This window comes from Branchiostoma floridae, chromosome 13 (genome assembly GCF_000003815.2).
Source record: "Branchiostoma floridae strain S238N-H82 chromosome 13, Bfl_VNyyK, whole genome shotgun sequence".
Taxonomy (NCBI): Eukaryota; Metazoa; Chordata; class Leptocardii; order Amphioxiformes; family Branchiostomatidae; genus Branchiostoma; species Branchiostoma floridae.
In genome coordinates this window covers 5055011-5076086 of record NC_049991.1, presented here as the reverse complement: position 1 = coordinate 5076086, position 21076 = coordinate 5055011, and the positions used below count along the sequence as shown (strand labels likewise).

General features: G+C 44.0%; 1 protein-coding gene across 1 annotated transcript; it reads left to right on the top strand.

Moving 5' to 3' along the window:
* Positions 1-969: 969 nt before the first annotated feature.
* On the top strand, positions 970-20941 carry LOC118429191 (coiled-coil domain-containing protein 57-like). The gene is made up of 20 exons (XM_035839643.1): positions 970-1528; positions 1951-2084; positions 2824-3034; positions 3865-4022; positions 6967-7041; positions 7475-7535; positions 7951-8090; positions 8597-8755; positions 9365-9527; positions 10933-11067; positions 11711-11918; positions 12578-12772; positions 13093-13193; positions 13755-13955; positions 15642-15701; positions 15988-16222; positions 16672-16841; positions 17417-17582; positions 19283-19465; positions 20398-20941. Exons 1-20 carry the CDS (start codon positions 1250-1252, stop codon positions 20637-20639), a joined length of 3276 nt encoding a protein of 1091 aa, XP_035695536.1. The 5' UTR covers positions 970-1249; the 3' UTR covers positions 20640-20941.
* Positions 20942-21076: the final 135 nt, after the last annotated feature.

Below are 21076 nucleotides of genomic sequence, written 5' to 3'. Positions count from 1 at the left end.
CAAGGCTTTAAATGGCCCTTCTCTACAGTATGTTGGACAGATGAACTCCACCCCACCTTTGAGAAAATTCTTTCCTTTCCTTCAAAAGATTTCCTTACCTTCTGAAGGTGCCAATCTTGCCTTCCCTCTGTCGCCTCCCCTGGCGTTGTCCTAGGCGGGGGTTGTTGTCATCCAGCCCGCCATTGTTTTGGCCGTCGGGCCCCTCTTCGGCCCACGTCTCGGCTTGCTCTCCCGTCCCCGGCCCCTGTTTCCTATCACGCTGGCGCCAAACTCTGGACATCAGTTCCTAGAAGGTTGATATAGACGTCTGGATGTTTCTAAAGCTGAAGCAACTGCGCTACGCTACATACATGTACACAAGAAATGCAGCACAACCAAACCAAACACAGGCCACCTTACTGGCAGTTTTAAGTCTATGATAGTTTAGACTGCGCAGTTCCTGTTGTGAAAGTTGGGCAGTCCCCCATCTTAAAGGTCACGTAAAAATATCAAAAACAACGCCTTACCATGTAACGTTACCAGCACAAACAATGTGTCTTCTATTCCCTATGCAGCCATATGTGAACCATCTGTGACCTTTGGAATTGTAACAATTTTACAACAAAACATTCGCTACAAAATGTAGGTAAACGCGACCCTGCCACACGGAGCTATTATGAAATAGTCACGCGCTTTTTGAGTCAGTGGATTGGAATGTACTAAGGGGAATCCCCATAGGTAAACAATGGACGATGCTAGTGTGCCCTATTTATAATGTTCATCACATTCTTTACATTTTATGCACTTTCATAAAGCCATGGTTTCTTACAGTAACACTACAGTCGAAAAACTATGGCATGCCACTTTTTTTACACCACAACCACCTGTAGATCACCATCGTCACAACCACCTGTAAGATCTGCACTTTGCACATGATCCGCAAGGCGGCGCTTCTACCACGCTCACAGGTCAGAGTTCACCTAGGCGCTCGATTCAAAAACCAAATTCGACTGTGTGACAATTTTTACTTCGTAGACAACAACAACAACGATCTTTTCGATACGATGTCACTCTCTAAATCTCTAGTAGATTTGTGATCCTTTCCTCGGCAAACTGTTGAGGGTCTCTAAAAAGATGACAATGGCTCAAAACGTTGTGGAAACGTGTGTGTAGAGGGAGGTGAAACCGCCAGCCCTCCCCCATAACTTGCAAAGTTACAACTTCAAGAAGCGAAAGAAGAAAACCTAAAGTTTCTTCCCAGCTATAAGACATGGCAAAGCAGCAAAAACCTCCTGAAGGATCTCTACGTGAGCTAGCAGAACAGAAGGAGCGAGAATGGAGAGAAATTCAAGAACTTCGTGTCGAGACTTTGGACGCCGCTTACAAACAAAAGGACAAGGAACTAAACGAGGAAAAGGCCAAGTTTCAGAAGCTGAAGGAAGACTTTAAGTACAATCTAAGACTCCTTGAGGAGAGGGATAAGGAACTGGAGAGATATGACGCCGTCTTCGCTGAGCTGAAGGCAAAGGAGAATGCCAAAAATGCGGAAGTAAGTTCAGCATGAAAGCTCTCCTGTGTTGCTAAACAAAAACAACTTTCGATCCCACATTTTTTCCAGAACTATCTCCACAACTCAAAATAGGTGATAGGTTGTATAAATGTTCTGATGTTGCAAGCTACATTCTATACGCCTTCTCACAGAGATCAGACTGCATTTGCGGTGACAGCAATATTCCAGGTAAAATGTGTCCAGGTAAAGTCCCACGAACAATACAGTTCTTATTTCGACCATTGTGTCAATTTACGTAGCAATGTCCAGATGTGGACTATTACAGGAACTTTACCTTTGACATAATAGCGAGAATTTCTGTCTCTGTGAAAGATAAACATAATTATAAGCAGGTGTGACCCTGTAAGATACCCATTTTATCACTTCCTCCTAATGATAACCCTACTTTATTTATTTATCAGATGAGTGAGTTGAAGATTGCGCAGGATGATCTGCGGACAGCTGTGAGTCGTGAGGAGGCGGCTCGAGCAGAGCTACAGAAACATTACCAACACAGACTCCGGGAGCAGCAGCAGGAACTGGACAAGTTCAGGAGGTCAGGACTCTTCAATCCTGATCGACAAATTAATTAATGACTCTGTGCAATGTCAAACAATGTAGTTGTGGGGTCATGTGTTGAAAATGAGTACCTAGTTTCGGTTAGAGACGTCTCTCATCAGGTAGGATATTAAATGAAGATTCCCGTGTTTTAGGAAAGTTACACCTTGAGCATGTTTAATAAGCTACCACACTAATAAGAAAATAGAAGAGGTCCTTCCCAGGGTGAGTGGATCAAATAAATCTGTTCGGATATGCAGCTTGTACTGTTGAATACAAACCTGGTGTGTTACAGTATGCCATAAGACGGTTTACCGCATAATTATGCAAAACAAACAAATATGACTCTATAAGTGCATGGCAAGTCATGAGACATGATACTATTGATAGTCATATATATTACCACTGACTTTTTTTAATCATTCGGTACTTTGTATATCCTGAAGCAACTTTTACTTTTTTTAAGAAGAAAGAAAGAAAACTCAAGACAAACAGAAGAAAAGAATTAAAAAAAGACAATTGCAACAAGCAAGATAATTGTAAACAAGCTAATGAGGTGGAAGTAAAAGTAGAGGGAGATGCAAGCGAATAATTCAGCAACCCTCAGGTAATCAATGAATACGGCTGAAGCTCATCAACTGTCTGACAGGGAATTGATAGCCTTCTACTTAACTAGCAGAGTTCATTGTAAAAGATGTTGACCTCTTGCACTTCTATAACTTTCCACTATTATTCAGTCTGAAGGAAGCAGAGGTGAAGAGAGAGCGGGAGGAGTTTGAGAAGTTTAAGCGCGACCTTGAGCGGAGCCTGCAGGAAGTGGAGGCGGACCTGGACGTGCAGAAACGGGAGCTCACCACGGGGTTCGACGAGGCGCTGCGGAGACGCGAGCACGAGTTCCGCAAACAAGCTGACGAGATGAGCAACACTGTCCTCGCACACCAACTCAAGGTCAGTGACGAGGGTTGTAGCCAGCCTGAAATCATTTTCAGTCCCCTCAAATTTGAATCGGAAAGAACGAGACGTTGAGCCGAAGGCATAACGTTCCTAAGAGGATCCAGGGGTATACTCCCCTGAAAAATGTTGAAATCTAGACCCACTGAAACCCAATTTCCTGAATTTTGAGGTGTAGATTTTGCTGGTAGACTAAGCTGTTCATCTGTTTTGGAGAAAAATTACACAAGAAGACAGTTTTTATATCTTTACTGACTTTACATATAGTTTTTGTCCATTACAGAGGACGGAATGGGCAAAATTTTTTTCTGTCCCCAGCTGCAAAATTCCTTCAAAGGACTGAAGGACGGGTGCTGGCTACAACCCTGGGTCAGTCACCCTTGTCAAGTCACAAATTTTCCGTTCTTGCACAAAAATTTAATTACTAAATCATAAAACTTTCATGATGGTTTTGTTTGTGTAGTTTTTGTGTTGACCTGTCCACAGCAAATTCAAGACGCTTCAAATATGATTTTCCATTGTATAACACACAGAAAATCTCCTTTTTCTCTTTTTACCTCAAATTGAAATTTAAATAAACCGAAAAAAATGAACGTGTAACAGTGAAATTCCACAAACTCTTTTCAACAAGCAAAATGAACAGTGGACCATGGCTTAACAGTCCCTTTCCGTAGCGTGCATGTCGGGTGAGCGACACAACCGGAATCGAACTCACAGCTTCTAGGCCCAGAAGCAGGGCCACTAACCACTTGACTACGCATATTACCTTAAAAACAACGAATTTAGGTGCAAATAAAGGTTAACTGGCTTTATACATATTGACACAGGTAAAGCTGCTCACCAAAGAGCTTGAGATGGTGCAATCAGCCAGTGAGAAGCAGAACACAGAACTACAACACACCGACCAGAACATGCAGCAGCTAAACAAGGCCCTCAAGCAGAAAGAGTGGGAACTGCAGGATGTTACAAGCATCAAAAATGCCAGGTCGGGACACTTCCTTTTCTAGTTAGAAATGTTAAGAAGTTTAATATATAGACATGTAAGATTTATACAGCGCGAGCCAACCAGGTTTGGTCGTCTGTTGGATTTATTTGTTACATCTAAGCCCAGCCTGGTGAAAACAATGTCAACTCTTCCTGGCATAGCTTATGACCATGACGTCATTGTGGCAGATTGTGACATCATCCCAGCATACACAAAGAAGGCACCGCGAAAGATCTACATCTTCTCCAAGGCCAACTGGGACAACATTAGGGAGCTCTTCGGTGCTTTTGCCCGTGAACTTACTACCAACATCAACCAGCACACCGTCGAAGAGAATTGGTCAGCCTTGAAGAATAAAATTCACGACCTTATTTCCTCACATGTACCGTCCAAGACTACGTCAAAACGTCAGCATCTCCCTTGGATGAACGGCGAACTGAAACGTAAGACCAGAAGAAAACACCGTATGTACAAAAAAGCTAAGAAGTCAAAGAACCCAAAACACCTTGAGCGCTTTCGTCAAGTGAAAAAGGAGACTGCCCGTGATATCAAACGCGCCAGATCCCAGTACATTAACAACTCCATCAAGGAAGGACTAGATGAAGGGAGCCAGAAACCCTTCTGGAAGTACATTAAAGCCCAACGCCAGGACTTCATTGGTGTTCCACCCCTCAAGCACCAAGGAAAACTGTTCTCAGATGCTAAGGACAAAGCTTTCATCTTGTTGCAGGAGTTTAAGTCTGTGTTTGTGTCAGAGGTATTGAACTATGTCCCTTGGATGGGTCCTTCACACCCACCCATTTCTGACCTTACTGTGCACCCAGCTGGAGTTCGTAAACTCCTTAATGCCGTAAAACCGCACAAAGCGTCCGGCCCTGACGGGATCCCGAATCGCGTACTCAAGGAACTAGCTGGCGAGCTAGCCCCTTTGCTTGCAGCCCTCTTCAACCAGTCACTACAACATGGGAGTGTCCCAGAAGACTGGACTAAGGCCATGGTAACTCCTGTCTTCAAAAAAGGCGGAGTACATGATCCGGGCAACTACAGGCCAGTTTCGCTAACCTGTGTAATATCCAAGCTCATGGAACATGTCTTATGTAAGCACATCCTGAACCACCTAGAGAAACACCATCTCCTCACAGACTTCCAACATGGATTTCGCAAAGCCCACTCTTGCGAAACCCAACTGCTTCTCACCGTCGACGATCTCGCGTCAGCTTACGACAAGAAGGTGCAAGTGGACATGGGTATCTTGGATTTTAGTCGTGCTTTCGACACGGTACCGCACGAGAGGCTCCTCAGTAAACTCGCTCACTACGGCATTAAGGGTCCCATCCTGCGATGGATCAGCTCTTTCCTCCAGGACAGATCCATGTGGGTGGTAGCAGATGGCGAGTGTTCCCCGTCAACGCGTGTCCTCTCTGGAGTTCCTCAAGGCACGGTCCTCGGTCCGATTTTGTTCCTGGTATTCATAAATGACTTACCATCTTGCCTGACACCTGGAACTACTGCTAGGCTCTTTGCCGACGACTGCCTTGTGTATCGAGAGATCCACGGGCAGGAAGACCAAGTAATCCTGCAGAGAGATCTCATCGCATTACAGGATTGGGCAACTACTTGGGGCATGAAATTCAACCCTAAGAAGTGTAACACGATGTCCATCACGCGTAACAAGAACCCTCTCACTTGGATGTATGAGATGTGTGGCGAGTTACTCCAACAGACAGAGAAAGCCAAGTATCTCGGTGTCACTTTCAGTAATGACCTGAAATGGTCATCTCATGTCAACACAACAGTGAAACGGGCCAACCATACACTTCACTTTCTCAGTCGAAATCTCCGCTACTGTCCTCGACAAGTCCGCGAGACTGCATACTTCAGCCTAGTCCGCTCCACCGTCGAGTATGGGGCAGTCGTCTGGGATCCTTACCTGAGAAAGGACATCGACGCACTTGAAATGGTTAACAGAAGAGCGGCACGGTTCGTGACGAGTAACCACCGCAGGTCTGATGTCAGTGTTACTGCCCTCCTACAGGACCTGAAATGGCCGTCACTCCAGTCGCGACGTCAGGTCGCACGACTTGTAATGATGTACAAGATTACCAACAGCCTTGTGGCCATCCCGCCTATTCGCCTCATCCCAGCACACATGAGCACCAGAGCCAACCACTCTCACAAATACCGAACCCTACGATGCAGTTGTGATACAGCAAAGTATACCTACTACGCCAGGACAATTCCTGAATGGAACAACCTCTCCGCCCACATCGTCGAAAGCCCCTCACTGGACACTTCAAGAACAGGCTGCTGTCATCGCATACATGTACGTAGTCCAGCCGCTGCGCCTCCCCCATCCGCGCGATATTCCTGTGGGAAGTTTGCGGATTAGGAACTAGAACTAGAACTAGATTTCATTTAGAACAAGACCTTATATTTAGCATGTCCAGGACAAAAGATACAAAACCGGAAGTTCTGCTGCAGTACCAAGGTTGCACACATTCAAACATCCACGGAATTCATTGAGAGGTTCTAGAATTATGCTGACCACAAATATATGGAAACACTGACACACACACCGACACACTCACACAAACACCCACCCACACACACACACACAGACACACACACACAGACACACACACACAGACACACACACAGACACAAACACAGACACATACACACAGACACACACTCACACACACACACACACAAACACACTCTCACAACACACACACACACACATAGACACACACACCAGAAACAATACCTCAATTTTTTATGGAGGTAACAAGTCAAGATTTAGTTAATAATAAGTTCTGATGTACCCTACTACATATAATTACTCTCACTGGAAAATGATAATGTACTCAAAGGTGATATTTACCATGATTCAATAATGCTAGAATATAAGATGTTCAAGAAAAGTTTCCTTGTCCCTATACAGGATAGAAGACCTTGAGAAACAGCTGAAGCAGGCAGAAGTGAAAGCACAGAGACTACAAGAGGAGTTCCAGAGAAAGTGAGGGCATATTAAGAACTTTATAGACTGAAAGGACCTAGTACCTTCTGGTAATAGTGTGTTTCCATACTTACATGCTTTCCCTACTTTGTACACCTTTAGAATACAGAGAAATTCTTATTTTTACTGAGTTTATACAAACGAATTTTTGATTGTGAAAAATGTAATTCTCTTTTTCTATTTCAACATCTGATTCACAAACAAACAATGACAAATTCACTTAGAATACTAGAATATAATTTTTGTGTTAGGTTGACATTCTGGTATATTATGTGCCTCATAACTCATTTGTTATGACTTGTATTCAACCCAGTGGGAAAATGTGTACAATAAAGGTCTTCATTCATTCATCAAATATTGAGACTGATTTTGCTGTTGTTTCTATTATACTGATTTTTACATTTCTTGTTTTCTTAATCTTTTTCTCATCCAGACATGCAGATGTGGACAGATATGCGAGGGAGAAGGAAACGGCTCTTACTGCTGCTAAGGAGGTGTGTATATCCGCAACATAACATCCTTAATGTGTGTCCTGTCTTAAAGCGATTAAAGTGTTTATGAGACTAAAGAAATTAAAGGTTCCTGATTGAACACAACCAATTGATAAGAAAGAATCAGTCAGTACAAAGGGTGTGGACACTACAGGGGTTCGGATAATACAAGGGGTACAAGGGTTTCGGACACTACTATGGGTACAGACACTAAAGGGGTTCGGATAATACAAGGGGTACAAGGGTTTCGGACACTACTATGGGTACAGACACTACAGGGTTACAGACACTACTAGGGGTACCAACACTACTGGGGGTACCAACACTATTCGGGGTAGCATTAGATCACTCTGTTAGGTACCAAAGAGATGAGGCTCAGATATATAGCGATACTAGACTGTACTCTTTTTTTTTACAGGCCCTTGCAGAAAGAGAGAGTGCCCTAGAAGAATCCTTGAGGGACCTCCAAACCCAACTGGAGACCAAAGATGTGGAGCTAAGGAGACAGGCATGGAATCTTCAAGATGTCATCAAAGACAAAGACATGGTCCTGGAAAAGTGTGTCCCTGATTTTAAGAAAATCTTTGTTATATACCATTACTACAATTTGTAACAGTTAGTGAATTACCTCAATATGGTCGCACCAATTTCAGTTTGGTTTGATACAGATCTCCATTAGTGACTAATATGTCACTATTCTTCCTGGAGTCTAGGTGATTTGTAGAGAATCACCAACTCTAGACGGAAGGATTTGCACCATCGCACACCACACCATCACATGTGTGGTGGGTTTTTTAACGTGCGTCGGGTGTGGCTCTCCCCAAATTTGGGACCTCCATTTAATGTCCTATCCGAGGGATGGCCCTAGCTGAAGCTAAGTACAGTTGTACTCATTTTCACCTGAATAAAGTGAGAGGAAAGCTGTGTAAAGTGCCTTCCTGGCACAAGATCGATGACACGGCAGGATTCGAATTCGAGACCTCTCGATCCCAAGCTAAACGCGCTGCTGCTGCGCCACGTTATCTCACAATTTTCATCTTGTTTTCTTCTTTGAAATTTTCCAGGTTCCAGCAGGAGATTTCGGACCTGAAGACCCGCGGAGAGGCCCAGGTAACGGAGCTGTCCAGGAACTCTGTAGCTCGGGACATGGAACTACAGGCACTGAGGGAACAGACTACCAGTCTGAAGGAAGAACTGCTAACCAGGAAGGAGGATCTAGACAGGTAACTCAATTGTTGGCATCCATCCGTCTCGGAAGACAATGATAGGCAGACAGTTGTTACTTGCCATTTGCCTGACCTGCATGTGACATTTTTAAGGTAAAGGAGGGATTTGCACGTCCTTCTCCACCCACTGGCACACAAAGTCTCACAAGGACAGAATTGCATGCCACGTGTGAGACGGCCCAGCAGATGCAGATTTGTTATTTGGAGTTTCCGTCTCCTAGGAGGACTTTCTCCTACCATTGACTCTTGTATAGCGGGTGCGTCATGTCCGAACATGCATACTCCATAGCTACTCATTAACTCAATAACTAACTAACTAATCAGGCTTTTAAGTCAGTAAGTTCTTGCCATATAACCAAAGTGCCAGTTACAAATGTATAATATAGTCAAAGTTTTGTAAATTATAATTGTTTGACACCTATGATACTATAAGGATCCTAAAGATGAATCATGAAAAAACTTTTCTGCATATTTTTATGATACTCTAAATGGCATCCCATAACTTACAGTGAATACAATGTATTCTTCCTGTGATATTGCTGAATATAAAACCATTGTAACTTGGAACAAATCTGATACAAAATTGACAGTTATTTGGTATTGTAGATACAAGAAGGACCTGACGTTAGCCCTGGAGAGAGAGTCATCCCTGGAGAGGGCTAAAGCCCAACTGGAGCTGGACTGGCAGAGAAGGGGAGAGGACATGGAGAGACTGCAGTACCAGAAATCTGAGGAACTCATACGGAGCCTCACTCAGGCTAGGGATGAGGTAGGCATTGTTAGGACATGGAGAGACTACAGTACCAGAAATCTGAGGAACTCATACGGAGCCTCACTCAGGCTAGGGATGAGGTAGGCATTGTTAGGACATGGAGAGACTACAGTACCAGAAATCTGAGGAACTCATACGGAGCCTCACTCAGGCTAGGGATGAGGTAGGTTGTTAGGACATGGAGAGACTACAGTACCAGAAATCTGAGGAACTCATACGGAGCCTCACTCAGGCTAGGGATGAGGTAGGTTGTTAGGACATGGAGAGACTACAGTACCAGAAATCTGAGGAACTCATACGGAGCCTCACTCAGGCTAGGGATGAGGTAGGTTGTTAGGACATGGAGAGGCTACAGTACCAGAAATCTGAGGAACTCATACGGAGCCTCACTCAGGCTAGGGATGAGGTAGGTTGTTAGGACATGGAGAGGCTACAGTACCAGAAATCTGAGGAACTCATACGGAGCCTCACTCAGGCTAGGGATGAGGTAGGTTGTTAGGACATGGAGAGACTACAGTACCAGAAATCTGAGGAACTCATACGGAGCCTCACTCAGGCTAGGGATGAGGTAGGTTGTTAGGACATGGAGAGGCTACAGTACCAGAAATCTGAGGAACTCAAACTAGGGATGAGGTAGGCATTGTTACTTAGGGTACTCTAAATGATGGGTACTGCTTTTTTTTGCTGCAATTGCAGGACATTCAGTACTTATATGTTTCAGTACTTGTCCAAGTTATTTGATATCTAGTGTATCAATGCTTGAAACATTGTGTGCAAATGCAATTTTGTGCAGCGCCAAAATTTGACCTAAGTTATTTTGAGTAAGATACCATTGTAGGATTTTGCAGACATTCTACTCTATTGCAAGTTATGCACCCATTTAATCATGCACCTGCCCCAAAAAGTGTTTGTTGGACAAGACAGTTGCTTAGCAGATGGCCTTAAGTAATGTGAGAAAATGGATGCAACTGTTTGAATTTGGCTTGTGTCTGCAGGTTGTTGCCTGTGCCAGGTGGTTGCCTGTACCTGGTGGTTGCCTGCACCAAGTGGTTGCCTGAATTAGGTGGTTCCAGGTGCCAGGTGGTGGCCTGTGCCAGGTGGTTTGCTACGCCAGGCGGTTGCCTGTGCCAGGTGGTTGCCTGTAGCAGGTGGTTACCTGTGCCAGGTGGTTGCCTGCACCGGGTGGTTGCTTGTACTGGGTGGTTGCCTGAATCAGGTGGTTGCCTGTGTCAGGTGGTTACATGTACTGGGTGGTTGCCTGAATCAGGTGGTTGCCTGTGCCAGGTGGTCGCCTGTACCAGGTGGTTGCCTGTACCAGGTGGTTGCCTGTAACAGGTGGTTACCTGTAACAGGTGGTTGCCTTGTCACAACCAGACTGTATAACTGTTTCTCCTATCTCCAGGCTGTTGCAGCAGTGAGAGAGAAGGATCGTGAGTTAGAACAGAGAGAAGACCTGGTCAGGATCCTAACTCAGGACAGGGACAGGGCTTTGGCCACACTCAGGAGACATGGACTACAGGTGGACACACACATCCCGGTATGTCTCAACACATCTTTACTCTCACTGATACTATTATAGCTTTCTAAACTCAGGTACATGTAAGATGAGGGTCTGTATGCTCTTTTCCGTAAAGGCGTAAAACGTAGGCAGCCTTTTTTAATTTCTTGCCTGTAAATTGCAAGACCACCATAGTCTTGTAATTTGTAGCAAGATTTGCGTAATTGCCTTCCTTATTTTAGTGTATTGCATAATACATCAGATGTTTCTCTGAATAATCAGCTTAAAGCATTGACGGGACCATGAATGTTCAGTTTGTCTATAACATATTTCAATAACTCCTAGAACACAAAGATATTATTACCAACAATGTTTTTTCTGGCATTTTTTCCTTTGAAAAGTCAACAAGCACAATTAGTCAACTGTACAATGTTGACAGAAAGGGAAAATATGTAGTACTTTGAAGCTCCTTCGGTTATAAGTTTGCTCCAAAATAGTTTACTAATACCCCACTCACATCAGGCAAAAATCGATCGGACGATGAGTCTGCAGCAGGGTCATGCCTCCTCGTAATTTAGAGCTCGCAGACTCGTCGTCCGATCGATTTTCGTCTAATGTGAGGGGGGTATAATATTCAAAAGTCCAGCTGAAAAGATCACACAGATATCTCTTCTTTTCAAAGACCAGAGAAGACTCCCCTGAGCAGACAGACCAGGACCTGTCAGCCTCAGAACAGATCCAGCAGCTTCAGCACCAGAACCAGAGTCTGAAGACTGTCATTCATCAGATGAGGGAGCAGATGGAGCAGCTGGGTGGGGAGATGGCACCACCTGCAGCCAATCAGATGCAAGGGATTGTGTCACATGATCAACAGGGACCAATCACTGCAGGTATGTGTACTGTATGATACCATGGTTAATTAGCAGCACCTACAGCCAATCAGATGCAAGAGATTGTGTCACATGATCAACAGGGACCAATCACTGCAGGTGTGTATTATGTCATGGTTAGCCAATCATACGCAGGTATGTATTATGTCATGGTTTGTGCCAATCAGATACAAGGAGTTTTTGTCACATGATCAACATGGAGGTATGCAGGTATGTGTGATGACACGGCTATGTGTCATCACACAATCAGCCAATAAGATGCAAGGGATTGTGTCACATGAGCAATATGGACCAATCACTGCAGTGATGTATAATTTGGATTACTACACATTCTCACTACACATTCTCACTACACATTCTCACTACACATTCTCACTACACATTCTCACTACACATTCTCTCTAGTACACATTCCCACTACACATTCTCACTAGACACATTCTCACTACACATCCTCACTACACATTCCCTGACTACACATTCTCACTACACATTCTCTCTACATATTCTCACTACACATTCCCACTACACATTCTCACTACACATTCTCTGACTACACATTCTCACTACACATTCTCTCTACATATTCTCACTACACATTCCCACTACACATTCTCACTTCACATTCTCACTGCCCTTTATATATGTTTGTCCTTTAGACTATGTAAAGTCCCTAGAAACAGAAGTCAGAGTGTTGAAGGCTAAGAACAGACAGCTGGCTCAGGATGTGGAGGATGCCTCAACAGCTGGGAGACAGCCAGGTGCAGCTGTGCCAGGTGCTGGGGTAGAGAAGCCTGTATCAGCTGACAACGCCTACCTCAGGGCACACATCAAGGAACTCAACGACACCATTGGTGAGTAGTTCTGTAGGTGTATTTTTGGCAACACGAAAGGAGCAGAGCCTTTATGGTCAGTACTATTAAATGATTCAGAATATGCATTTGGATCAATAAAGGAAAAGAAACATTGAGAAGACTTCTACATGTAATACTAATCCAAAACATGGGTTAGAGTCAGCTTCTTCTCATCTCTTAGTGATGATAATATTTAGTTCTGAATCAGTGTTTTCAACATCACTAACTTAAAAGACACAAAAAGAAGCCATCAATTATAATTGTGGCAGAAGGCTTGAATGTTTTGTTGATTGTTGTTGTTTATGTTTTGTACCTGCCAGGTGGTTTGCGAGTGGATAAGGTGTCCTCCCAGGCTCAGCTGAAGAAGCAACAGGCCAGAATCTCTCATTTGGAGGGTCTACTGGCTCAGCTTCAGCAGGAGGTGAGGAATAAATCACTGTGCCTCTTACAGTGCCAAAAATGTACAGTTGCTGTTGAGTGGTACAGCGTAGTCCAGTGGTTAGGGTCCCTGCCTTGGACCAAGAAAACGTGAGTTTGTATCCCACTGTGCTGCTCAACTGACATGCACGCTACCGGAAAGGATCACAGTCCTTGATGGGATGCTAAGGCATGGTCCACTGTTAAAATGTTTGTCAAAAAGAGATCAGGGAATTTTCCTTGCACAATGAACCTGTGAATACTGTATATAGCTACTGTCTTCTTGGTCACAACCAGTGGGAGAATGGCTCTTTATTGAGTTACACTGTATCTAGATTACTCTTCTTGTATACAAATCTGTTTGTGGCATCTGTAATCATGAATGAAGAAGACCTTTATTGTACGTTAATGCTCTCACAAGCTAAGTACAGGTCAGGATGATAAAGGTACAGGTACAGTTCTAACTAAAGGTACAGATAGTATACTGTATCTTACTACATACAAATTCTAATGTATGCTAGTATGAAATATGTATGAGAAAGATGCCAATGATTGTTTTTTTCAGGCCAGACAGAAGCAGGTTGAGAATGACCAGCTGCAGTATGACCTTGCAGCACAGTCGAAGCGAGCTGCAGCAGAGATGACAGCACTGCGCAGCCGGGTGACGGACCTAGAGCTGCAGCTGGCAGAGACCAGGAAGGAGGCAGATGAGTACTACAGGGGAGGGTTACAGAGGAACCTGGAGGCCACAGCACTGGGGAACCAGGTGAGTACTACAGGGGAGGGCTACAGGGGAACCTGGAGGCCACAGCACTGGGGAACCAGGTGAGAACTACAGGGGAGGGCTGCAGAGGAACCTGGAGGCCACTGCACTGGGGAACCAGGTGAGTACTACAGGGGAGGGCTGCAGAGGAACCTGGAGGCTACAGCACTGGGGAACCAGGTGAGTACTACAGGGGAGGGCTGCAGAGGAACCTGGAGGCCACTGCACTGGGGAACCAGGTGAGTACTACAGGGGAGGGCTACAGGGGAACCTGGAGGCTACAGCACTGGGGAACCAGGTGAGTACTACAGGGGAGGGCTGCAGAGGAACCTGGAGGCTACAGCACTGGGGAACCAGGTGAGTACTACAGGGGAGGGCTGCAGAGGAACCTGGAGGCCACTGCACTGGGGAACCAGGTGAGAACTACAGGGGAGGGCTGCAGAGGAACCTGGAGGCTACAGCACTGGGGAACCAGGTGAGTACTACAGGGGAGGGCTGCAGAGGAACCTGGAGGCCACAGTACTGGGGAACCAGGTGAGTACTACAGGGGAGGGCTGCAGAGGAACCTGGAGGCTACAGCACTGGGGAACCAGGTGAGTACTACAGGGGAGGGCTGCAGAGGAACCTGGAGGCCACAGTACTGGGGAACCAGGTGAGTACTACAGGGGAGGGCTGCAGAGGAACCTGGAGGCTACAGCACTGGGGAACCAGGTGAGTACTACAGGGGAGGGCTGCAGAGGAACCTGGAGGCCACAGTACTGGGGAACCAGGTGAGTACTACAGGGGAGGGCTGCAGAGGAACCTGGAGGCCACAGTACTGGGGAACCAGGTGAGTACTACAGGGGAGGGCTGCAGAGGAACCTGGAGGCTACAGCACTGGGGAACCAGGTGAGTACTACAGGGGAGGGCTGCAGAGGAACCTGGAGGCTACAGCACTGGGGAACCAGGTGAGTACTACAGGGGAGGGCTGCAGAGGAACCTGGAGGCCACGGCACTGGGGAACCAGGTGGGGTGGGAACATGGGGCATGGTAGTTAGTGTACTGGGTGAGTTGGTGGGGTTGGGACATAGGGCAATGGAAACCACTACACAGGGTAAGGGTATCCGCAGGTGATTCAATTTGCGGCCTCTAAACAATGGTTCCCTATACAAAAAAGAGGAGAAAGCAACTGTTAATAACTCAACTTTCTGACGTTACTGGCACACAAACATACCCTCATATGAAAGCCCGACATCTCAGCTATCCGACAAACCACATTTCGGCATGAATCTAACGGTGAAAACTTCCGGGAAATTGACCCATGACCTCAAAACCGCACCACAACCCAGTGAGGAGGCCATGTGCTAGGACAAAAAAGTCCCAACTTTATACCCCCTAAAAACCACAAAAACTCAGCTTTTTGGCCCTAATCAGAAAGTAGAAACCCTCCCCTGTCACACCCACCTCAAAACTGCCAGGATTTCTACCCATTTGACCAGGAAAAAAATCTTGAAGTTTTAGGCCCTGAACTATATTCGACAACTATCAATTTGCATGGCGGATTGACTGGCGGCTCCCCGTAACCAAGGGGGTTAGTGGGTTGGGGACATGGAGGTCTGGGAGTCCATTTGTACTGTTCAACAGTGTACTGTACATTGTACAATACATTATGTGTCTGATTTCTGTAACAGTTGAACCATCTTGTTCCAGATATCTTCACTTAAGATTGACCTGGCTTCAGGGAAAACTACATCTATGGGCCCAGAGCAGGTCAGATGTCACTTAATTAGTACAAAATGTATGGAAATGCATGACTGTATATATTTCCTACACTTTTACATTTTTACATACAGCATGTGTCTTTGACATGAACATACATTTTTATAATGTAGTGAATGTACATTGTGCTTTATAATATCTGCATTGTTTATCATGGTATTATTTCAATTGTAATTGGCTTTGTGTCATCCTAAAATTCACATTTGTGTAAGGTTTATGTACTTTCTCTTTTGAATAATTTTCACCTGGATAAAAGCTCTTTGGTTTTTCATGACAGTCGCTTCTCGTCAAGGAACTCCAAGATGAAATACAAAGTCTCAGGCAGCAACTGTCAGGTGCTGCTGGTCATGTGACTGCAAAACAGCCAATAAAAAGCCAGGGAGGGTCAGAGGTCATGGAACTGAGGAGGAAGCTCAAGGGAGCGGCCCAACACATCGGTCAGCTGGCCAAGGAGCGCCAACAGCTGATAGAACTGGGCAACAGGCTCAGGGCAGAGTTAGCCAGGGCTACTGGTCAGTGTCTTGACCCCTTAAACTCATCTTTTCTTTATAGTTAGAATAGATGGTAACCATTAATTTAGATATAAACTCATGATGGATAGCATTGAAATTGCTGCTTTTTCACAGTGTTGAAAACTCTTAAATGTAGAATTAAGATGTGGACATAGAGAGATAGACACGTCCTCCTTTGGCCAAGGTTAAAAATGTATGTGGTTCACAATGGATATATTATTATGTACTGAGGTTATCAAGTGGGCAAATTTAAAGTGAATTAGCATTACACTATAAACATTGAAAACCCATGTAGAAGTTTTCAGTAAAATCATTTTTTCTAAGCCAATGGAAAACTCACAATGTCATAATGTACATACTCCAACTGAACACTCTCAGATCAGTTGTGAAAATGAATGTCCAAAATTTGATAAATGATATTCATGTAGATGAACATCAATGCCATCTAGGTGGAGGAATGCCATCATCAAATGGTGTAACAGGTGCAGCAGCTGACAGACAGCTGCCATCAGCAGGTGCTAGATCACCTGATGACAGAGACAGGTCCCGGAGACTTGGAGAGGAGTACAAGAACAAACTAGGGGAGCTGGAGAGGCTGCAGTACCAGCTCACTCAGCAGGTGGAGCCACTAAGCTTGTCTCAGCTTGAACTCTTCATGATTTAGCTTTTAAAATGGTGTAACCTTGGGACTCACACTCAGTCATTTTCATTTTTGTTCTTGCAACATGAACATCATCTTAAGGATTAGAAGTAATAAGGCAACTTGTTCTCCAGCAAAAGTAAAGTTCTTTCTACACATACACTTTTGTATTCAACAAAAGTGTATGTGGTGACCGCCAAATAGCATGCGCAATTACTCATTGACAAGCAACTGGATATGATTTAAAAAAAAATGGTTAGATGTTTCAGACAGAATCGACTACCTGACGTCAGTGACACTGTTTGAGTAATTGCTATTCTATTTGGCGTGTTATTCATATGTACTCACTGAGGTTGTATGTACTCACTGAGGTTGAGAAGAGCTAGGGGAATTTTCCCAGTACAACGAGTCTGTAAATACTGTACATACATGTAGCATCTGTCTTCTCTGTCACCACCAGTGGAAGACTAGCTTTTCAATGAGCTAAACTTTATTGAGATCACTTTCACTTATCAACCTGATGATATTCACGGATGTTTTTTTTTTTTTTTCAGGAACTCCGTGTTGCTAAGCAACAGCTCCAGCGTGAGCAGAGAGCAGCAGCCTGGGCTGAGGTGGAGTCTAGTGTGGAGGTGGAGTCAAACAGTGAGACAGCCGTACCAGCACAGCCTACCCAACCTGCCACTGGTCCTGCACAGTACCCTTCACATGGACAAACAGGTGTCAATCATAATTACTCATCACCTTGTTTAATAGAGTTAATTCCAGTTATGGCGGCCATGTTGTATTTCCGGGGTCATCTGGGGTCATGGCACCAGAACGAGGCTGCAGGTGGTGGCAGTTGGGCATTCTACTATATATATAGGCTGTATAGCAGACATAAGTATAACATCTTCGGGAGTGCATTTCACTCCTCGAAGGTAAAACATTGCAAAATATTTGCTTTTTATCTGTAGAAAATAGTGTCTTGGACATTTGAACTTGATTTTGGTGATATTTTTTAAAAAATTTTCACATTTTTTGACGGGTGACCTGAGGACAATTAGTGTTTATATCATCTATGTGTGCTAATTGTATTGGTAACTGTGATTTTGTTTTTGCACTGTTTACGTGTTATAGTCTGTATAATCTGACAAACAGTAGTAAATGCACCACTTTGTGTGGTTTTAAACTTATAGTACTGTTACATACGAAATATTTTAGCAATGACACTAAACTGCAGTGCAAAGGGAAGCAGTCATTTTTTCAGTCACTGAAGAAGGTGACAGATGGTCATCAAAACGTTGGCTCATGAAAAATATGGTTGTCAATAAAGAACTCTTTTATCCATATTTTTGTAAGATTAAAATGGCAGGCGACAAAAATAGATAACAACAACAACAAGACTGGCAATATAAATGTATTATTGCCATGACGACGATTGAGGCTACAACAATACAGCTCAAATCAGAAATAGACTGGAACTTCCCTGTCACACTATCCCTGGCACAATATACTAGCCCACCTGTAACATAAACCTACAGCCAGCAGAAATGTACTATCCCCGGTACAGCACAATGGTCTGCCAGTGACCTAAACCTACAGCTGAGCACTACAGAAGTATTACCTGTCTGCCTGTGGCGTATGGCTTGAACAAGCTCTAGAAAAGAAAATGTATCCTTCATAACATAACATAACAACCAAGACAATGTGATTCATTGTGCAGAGTTCCCTGTCTAGTTTCAAAGGACAAATTCCTCCAGGGAGCAAGTGTGACCTACATTCCACCATTGCATACCAGAGATACATCTGGAACAGATTTGGGGGGGAGGGCTTGCATACCCAGCATACTGCATTCCTGTGGAAATGCCTGTGCAATTCCTAGAATTTTTGCAGACTGAATGCAATATATACCACTTGACGACTCCCCTGAGGCGTCGTCAAAAAATGTAAAGCTGGACACAGGACTGCAAGTTTTGATCGTCTGAGGAACGAAAACTCCAGTGCTGTGTCCTTAAAACTATTGCATTGTAAATGGCCTCTTCAATGAATTTCAGATAAGGAAAAATAGCCTGAGTGTTTAGAAGCTTAGGAGCTTGCAATGGTCGAAATAGAAAATTTCAGTTTCTATTGCCCTATAATGCTAGTTCACCTTTATCCGTTGGGTAACCTTTATCCGTTCCCTTTTAAGAACGATGTATTTAGGGGTATCAAGTCAGATGGTGGTTTCAAACTGCAATATTTTGAAAATAGTACAATTTGAAACTACCGTCCATCGACTTGATACCTTGATAACCTTTCTCTGGATACCCTATTTAGCAACACAACGGATATAGGTTACCCCGCGGATAAAAGCGAACTAACGTTATATGCTGCTACAAATATCTCATGTTTGTAAAGTACCCTCATCATGCTGTATCTTTTTTTTTCTGTTTTGAAAGCTGTACCTCGTGAGTCAACTCCAGTAGAGGACACAACAGGTGCTCAGCCAAGACTCCCTACCCCCAGCGGTGCTCCCCTGATGATGAGCATGTCCTCCTACACCGACACAGATCTGCAGGATGTGTGGAGACTGCTGGATGCTGGACAGAGCCCCACCTTCTCCACTCCCAGAGATGCACCTGGTCAGTTGTTTAGTGAAATGAACCATTTATTTTTCTACCGTGCTGCCGATTTGAAAGAAGGTTCCCTACTTGTCGGGCGTGTGTGCGCGTGCTTTTTGTTATGGCGGTAAGCTCCCCAACTTATTTCTGGCCCGTTGACTGTGATTCACAAAGTAAAGATAGGAAATTAGCGTTGTTAACACGAAAATCATATTTCAAAACGCTCGTGGGGCGTCGGGTTCTCCACCGAAAACAAAAATTGCTCGGCTCCAAAAATTGGAAAGAAAGGCTCTAACTTTTGTGTCTGTCCTATCTTGTCAATTTTTCTTTCTTTGCATAAGAAGACCACGTGTCTAAAACGACCACTTTACACTGGTCCCCAGGGTGGTCTTCTTAGACAAGTTTCACTGTATTTTTTTTGTGTGTGTGGGGGGGGGGGACTTGTTTCATGCAAGATTGAATAGAGAAGGCATGGCAAAGTCAGAATGATTTTACTAACATTATGCCAAAATGCAGTTACTGACGAAAGTTAGTGGATGCTATCTGAAACCTCCGACCAGTTCCAAAATCTTGATATACATGCTTGTCATGAGTAACTGCTATTTGGCATATCTTACTATCTGGATGTCTAAGTTTCATCGACATTCTACTAAAGTTTTATGTTTTTTGATGTCATGTCTTCAAATATACAGTTTGTTTCCGATAGAAAGTAGAGGTGTGGACCAATTAAATCTGTCCAGATAAGCAGCTTGTACTTTTGAGCTGCAGAGTTGGACAGACTGAATTGATCCACACCTTCTACCCTTTTTGATAAGCATGTTGGGTTCTTCAGTCACGAAACCTCCATTTAACATCCGAGGGACAGCCCTAAAGAAGCTAGGTACTCATTTTCACTTTTAATTAGTAAAGAAATGTGTATGAAGTGCCTTTCACTTAACTTCTATTTTTTCCAGGTCTATTGCCACATTCCAGTGGCCTTCCTTCATCACACCACCCTGACGGACATGCGGCCCAACCACATACCAACCAGTCAGACCCATTCACTATAGAGGGCATCAGTGCAGCCCCTGTACCAAGGGACAGACAAGAACCTAAGAAGTTATCAACCAAGGCTTTGGGGAAAGTTCAGAGACCCTCATCTAAGAAAACCAGAGTTAGAAATTATAACATAAGAGACGGGGAAGACTTCAGATAGTATTTAATGTGCATTGGTTTTAGATCTTGAGATGGTTTTTAAAATCATATACTGTATATTGTGTAATTATTATTCACAATAGAAATGTTGCAACATTGTGAACTGTCATATGGAGTTACAAAATGTTATAATTACAGTTTTCCTGTGGGCAAAAATAAAGATGAATTATCTTCGTTACAGTTGCCCTCTAACCAGACTAGACAGGTACTGGTATTCTGCTCTCTGGACTGGACCAGTTTTTCCACCAACCCAACTTATAACACATTTGTAAAATGATGTCTATAGAGTGTATATAAAATCATGTGTTATATATAGTCGACCTTGTGTACAGGCTACGCATTTGTTTCAATTTCTTGGTTCTCAAATGCTTTAAGCAGCATGTGAAGTGTGCCTGCTGTTTGTGTACATGTAGGTTTAAGTACAGTGAACTTTCTTTT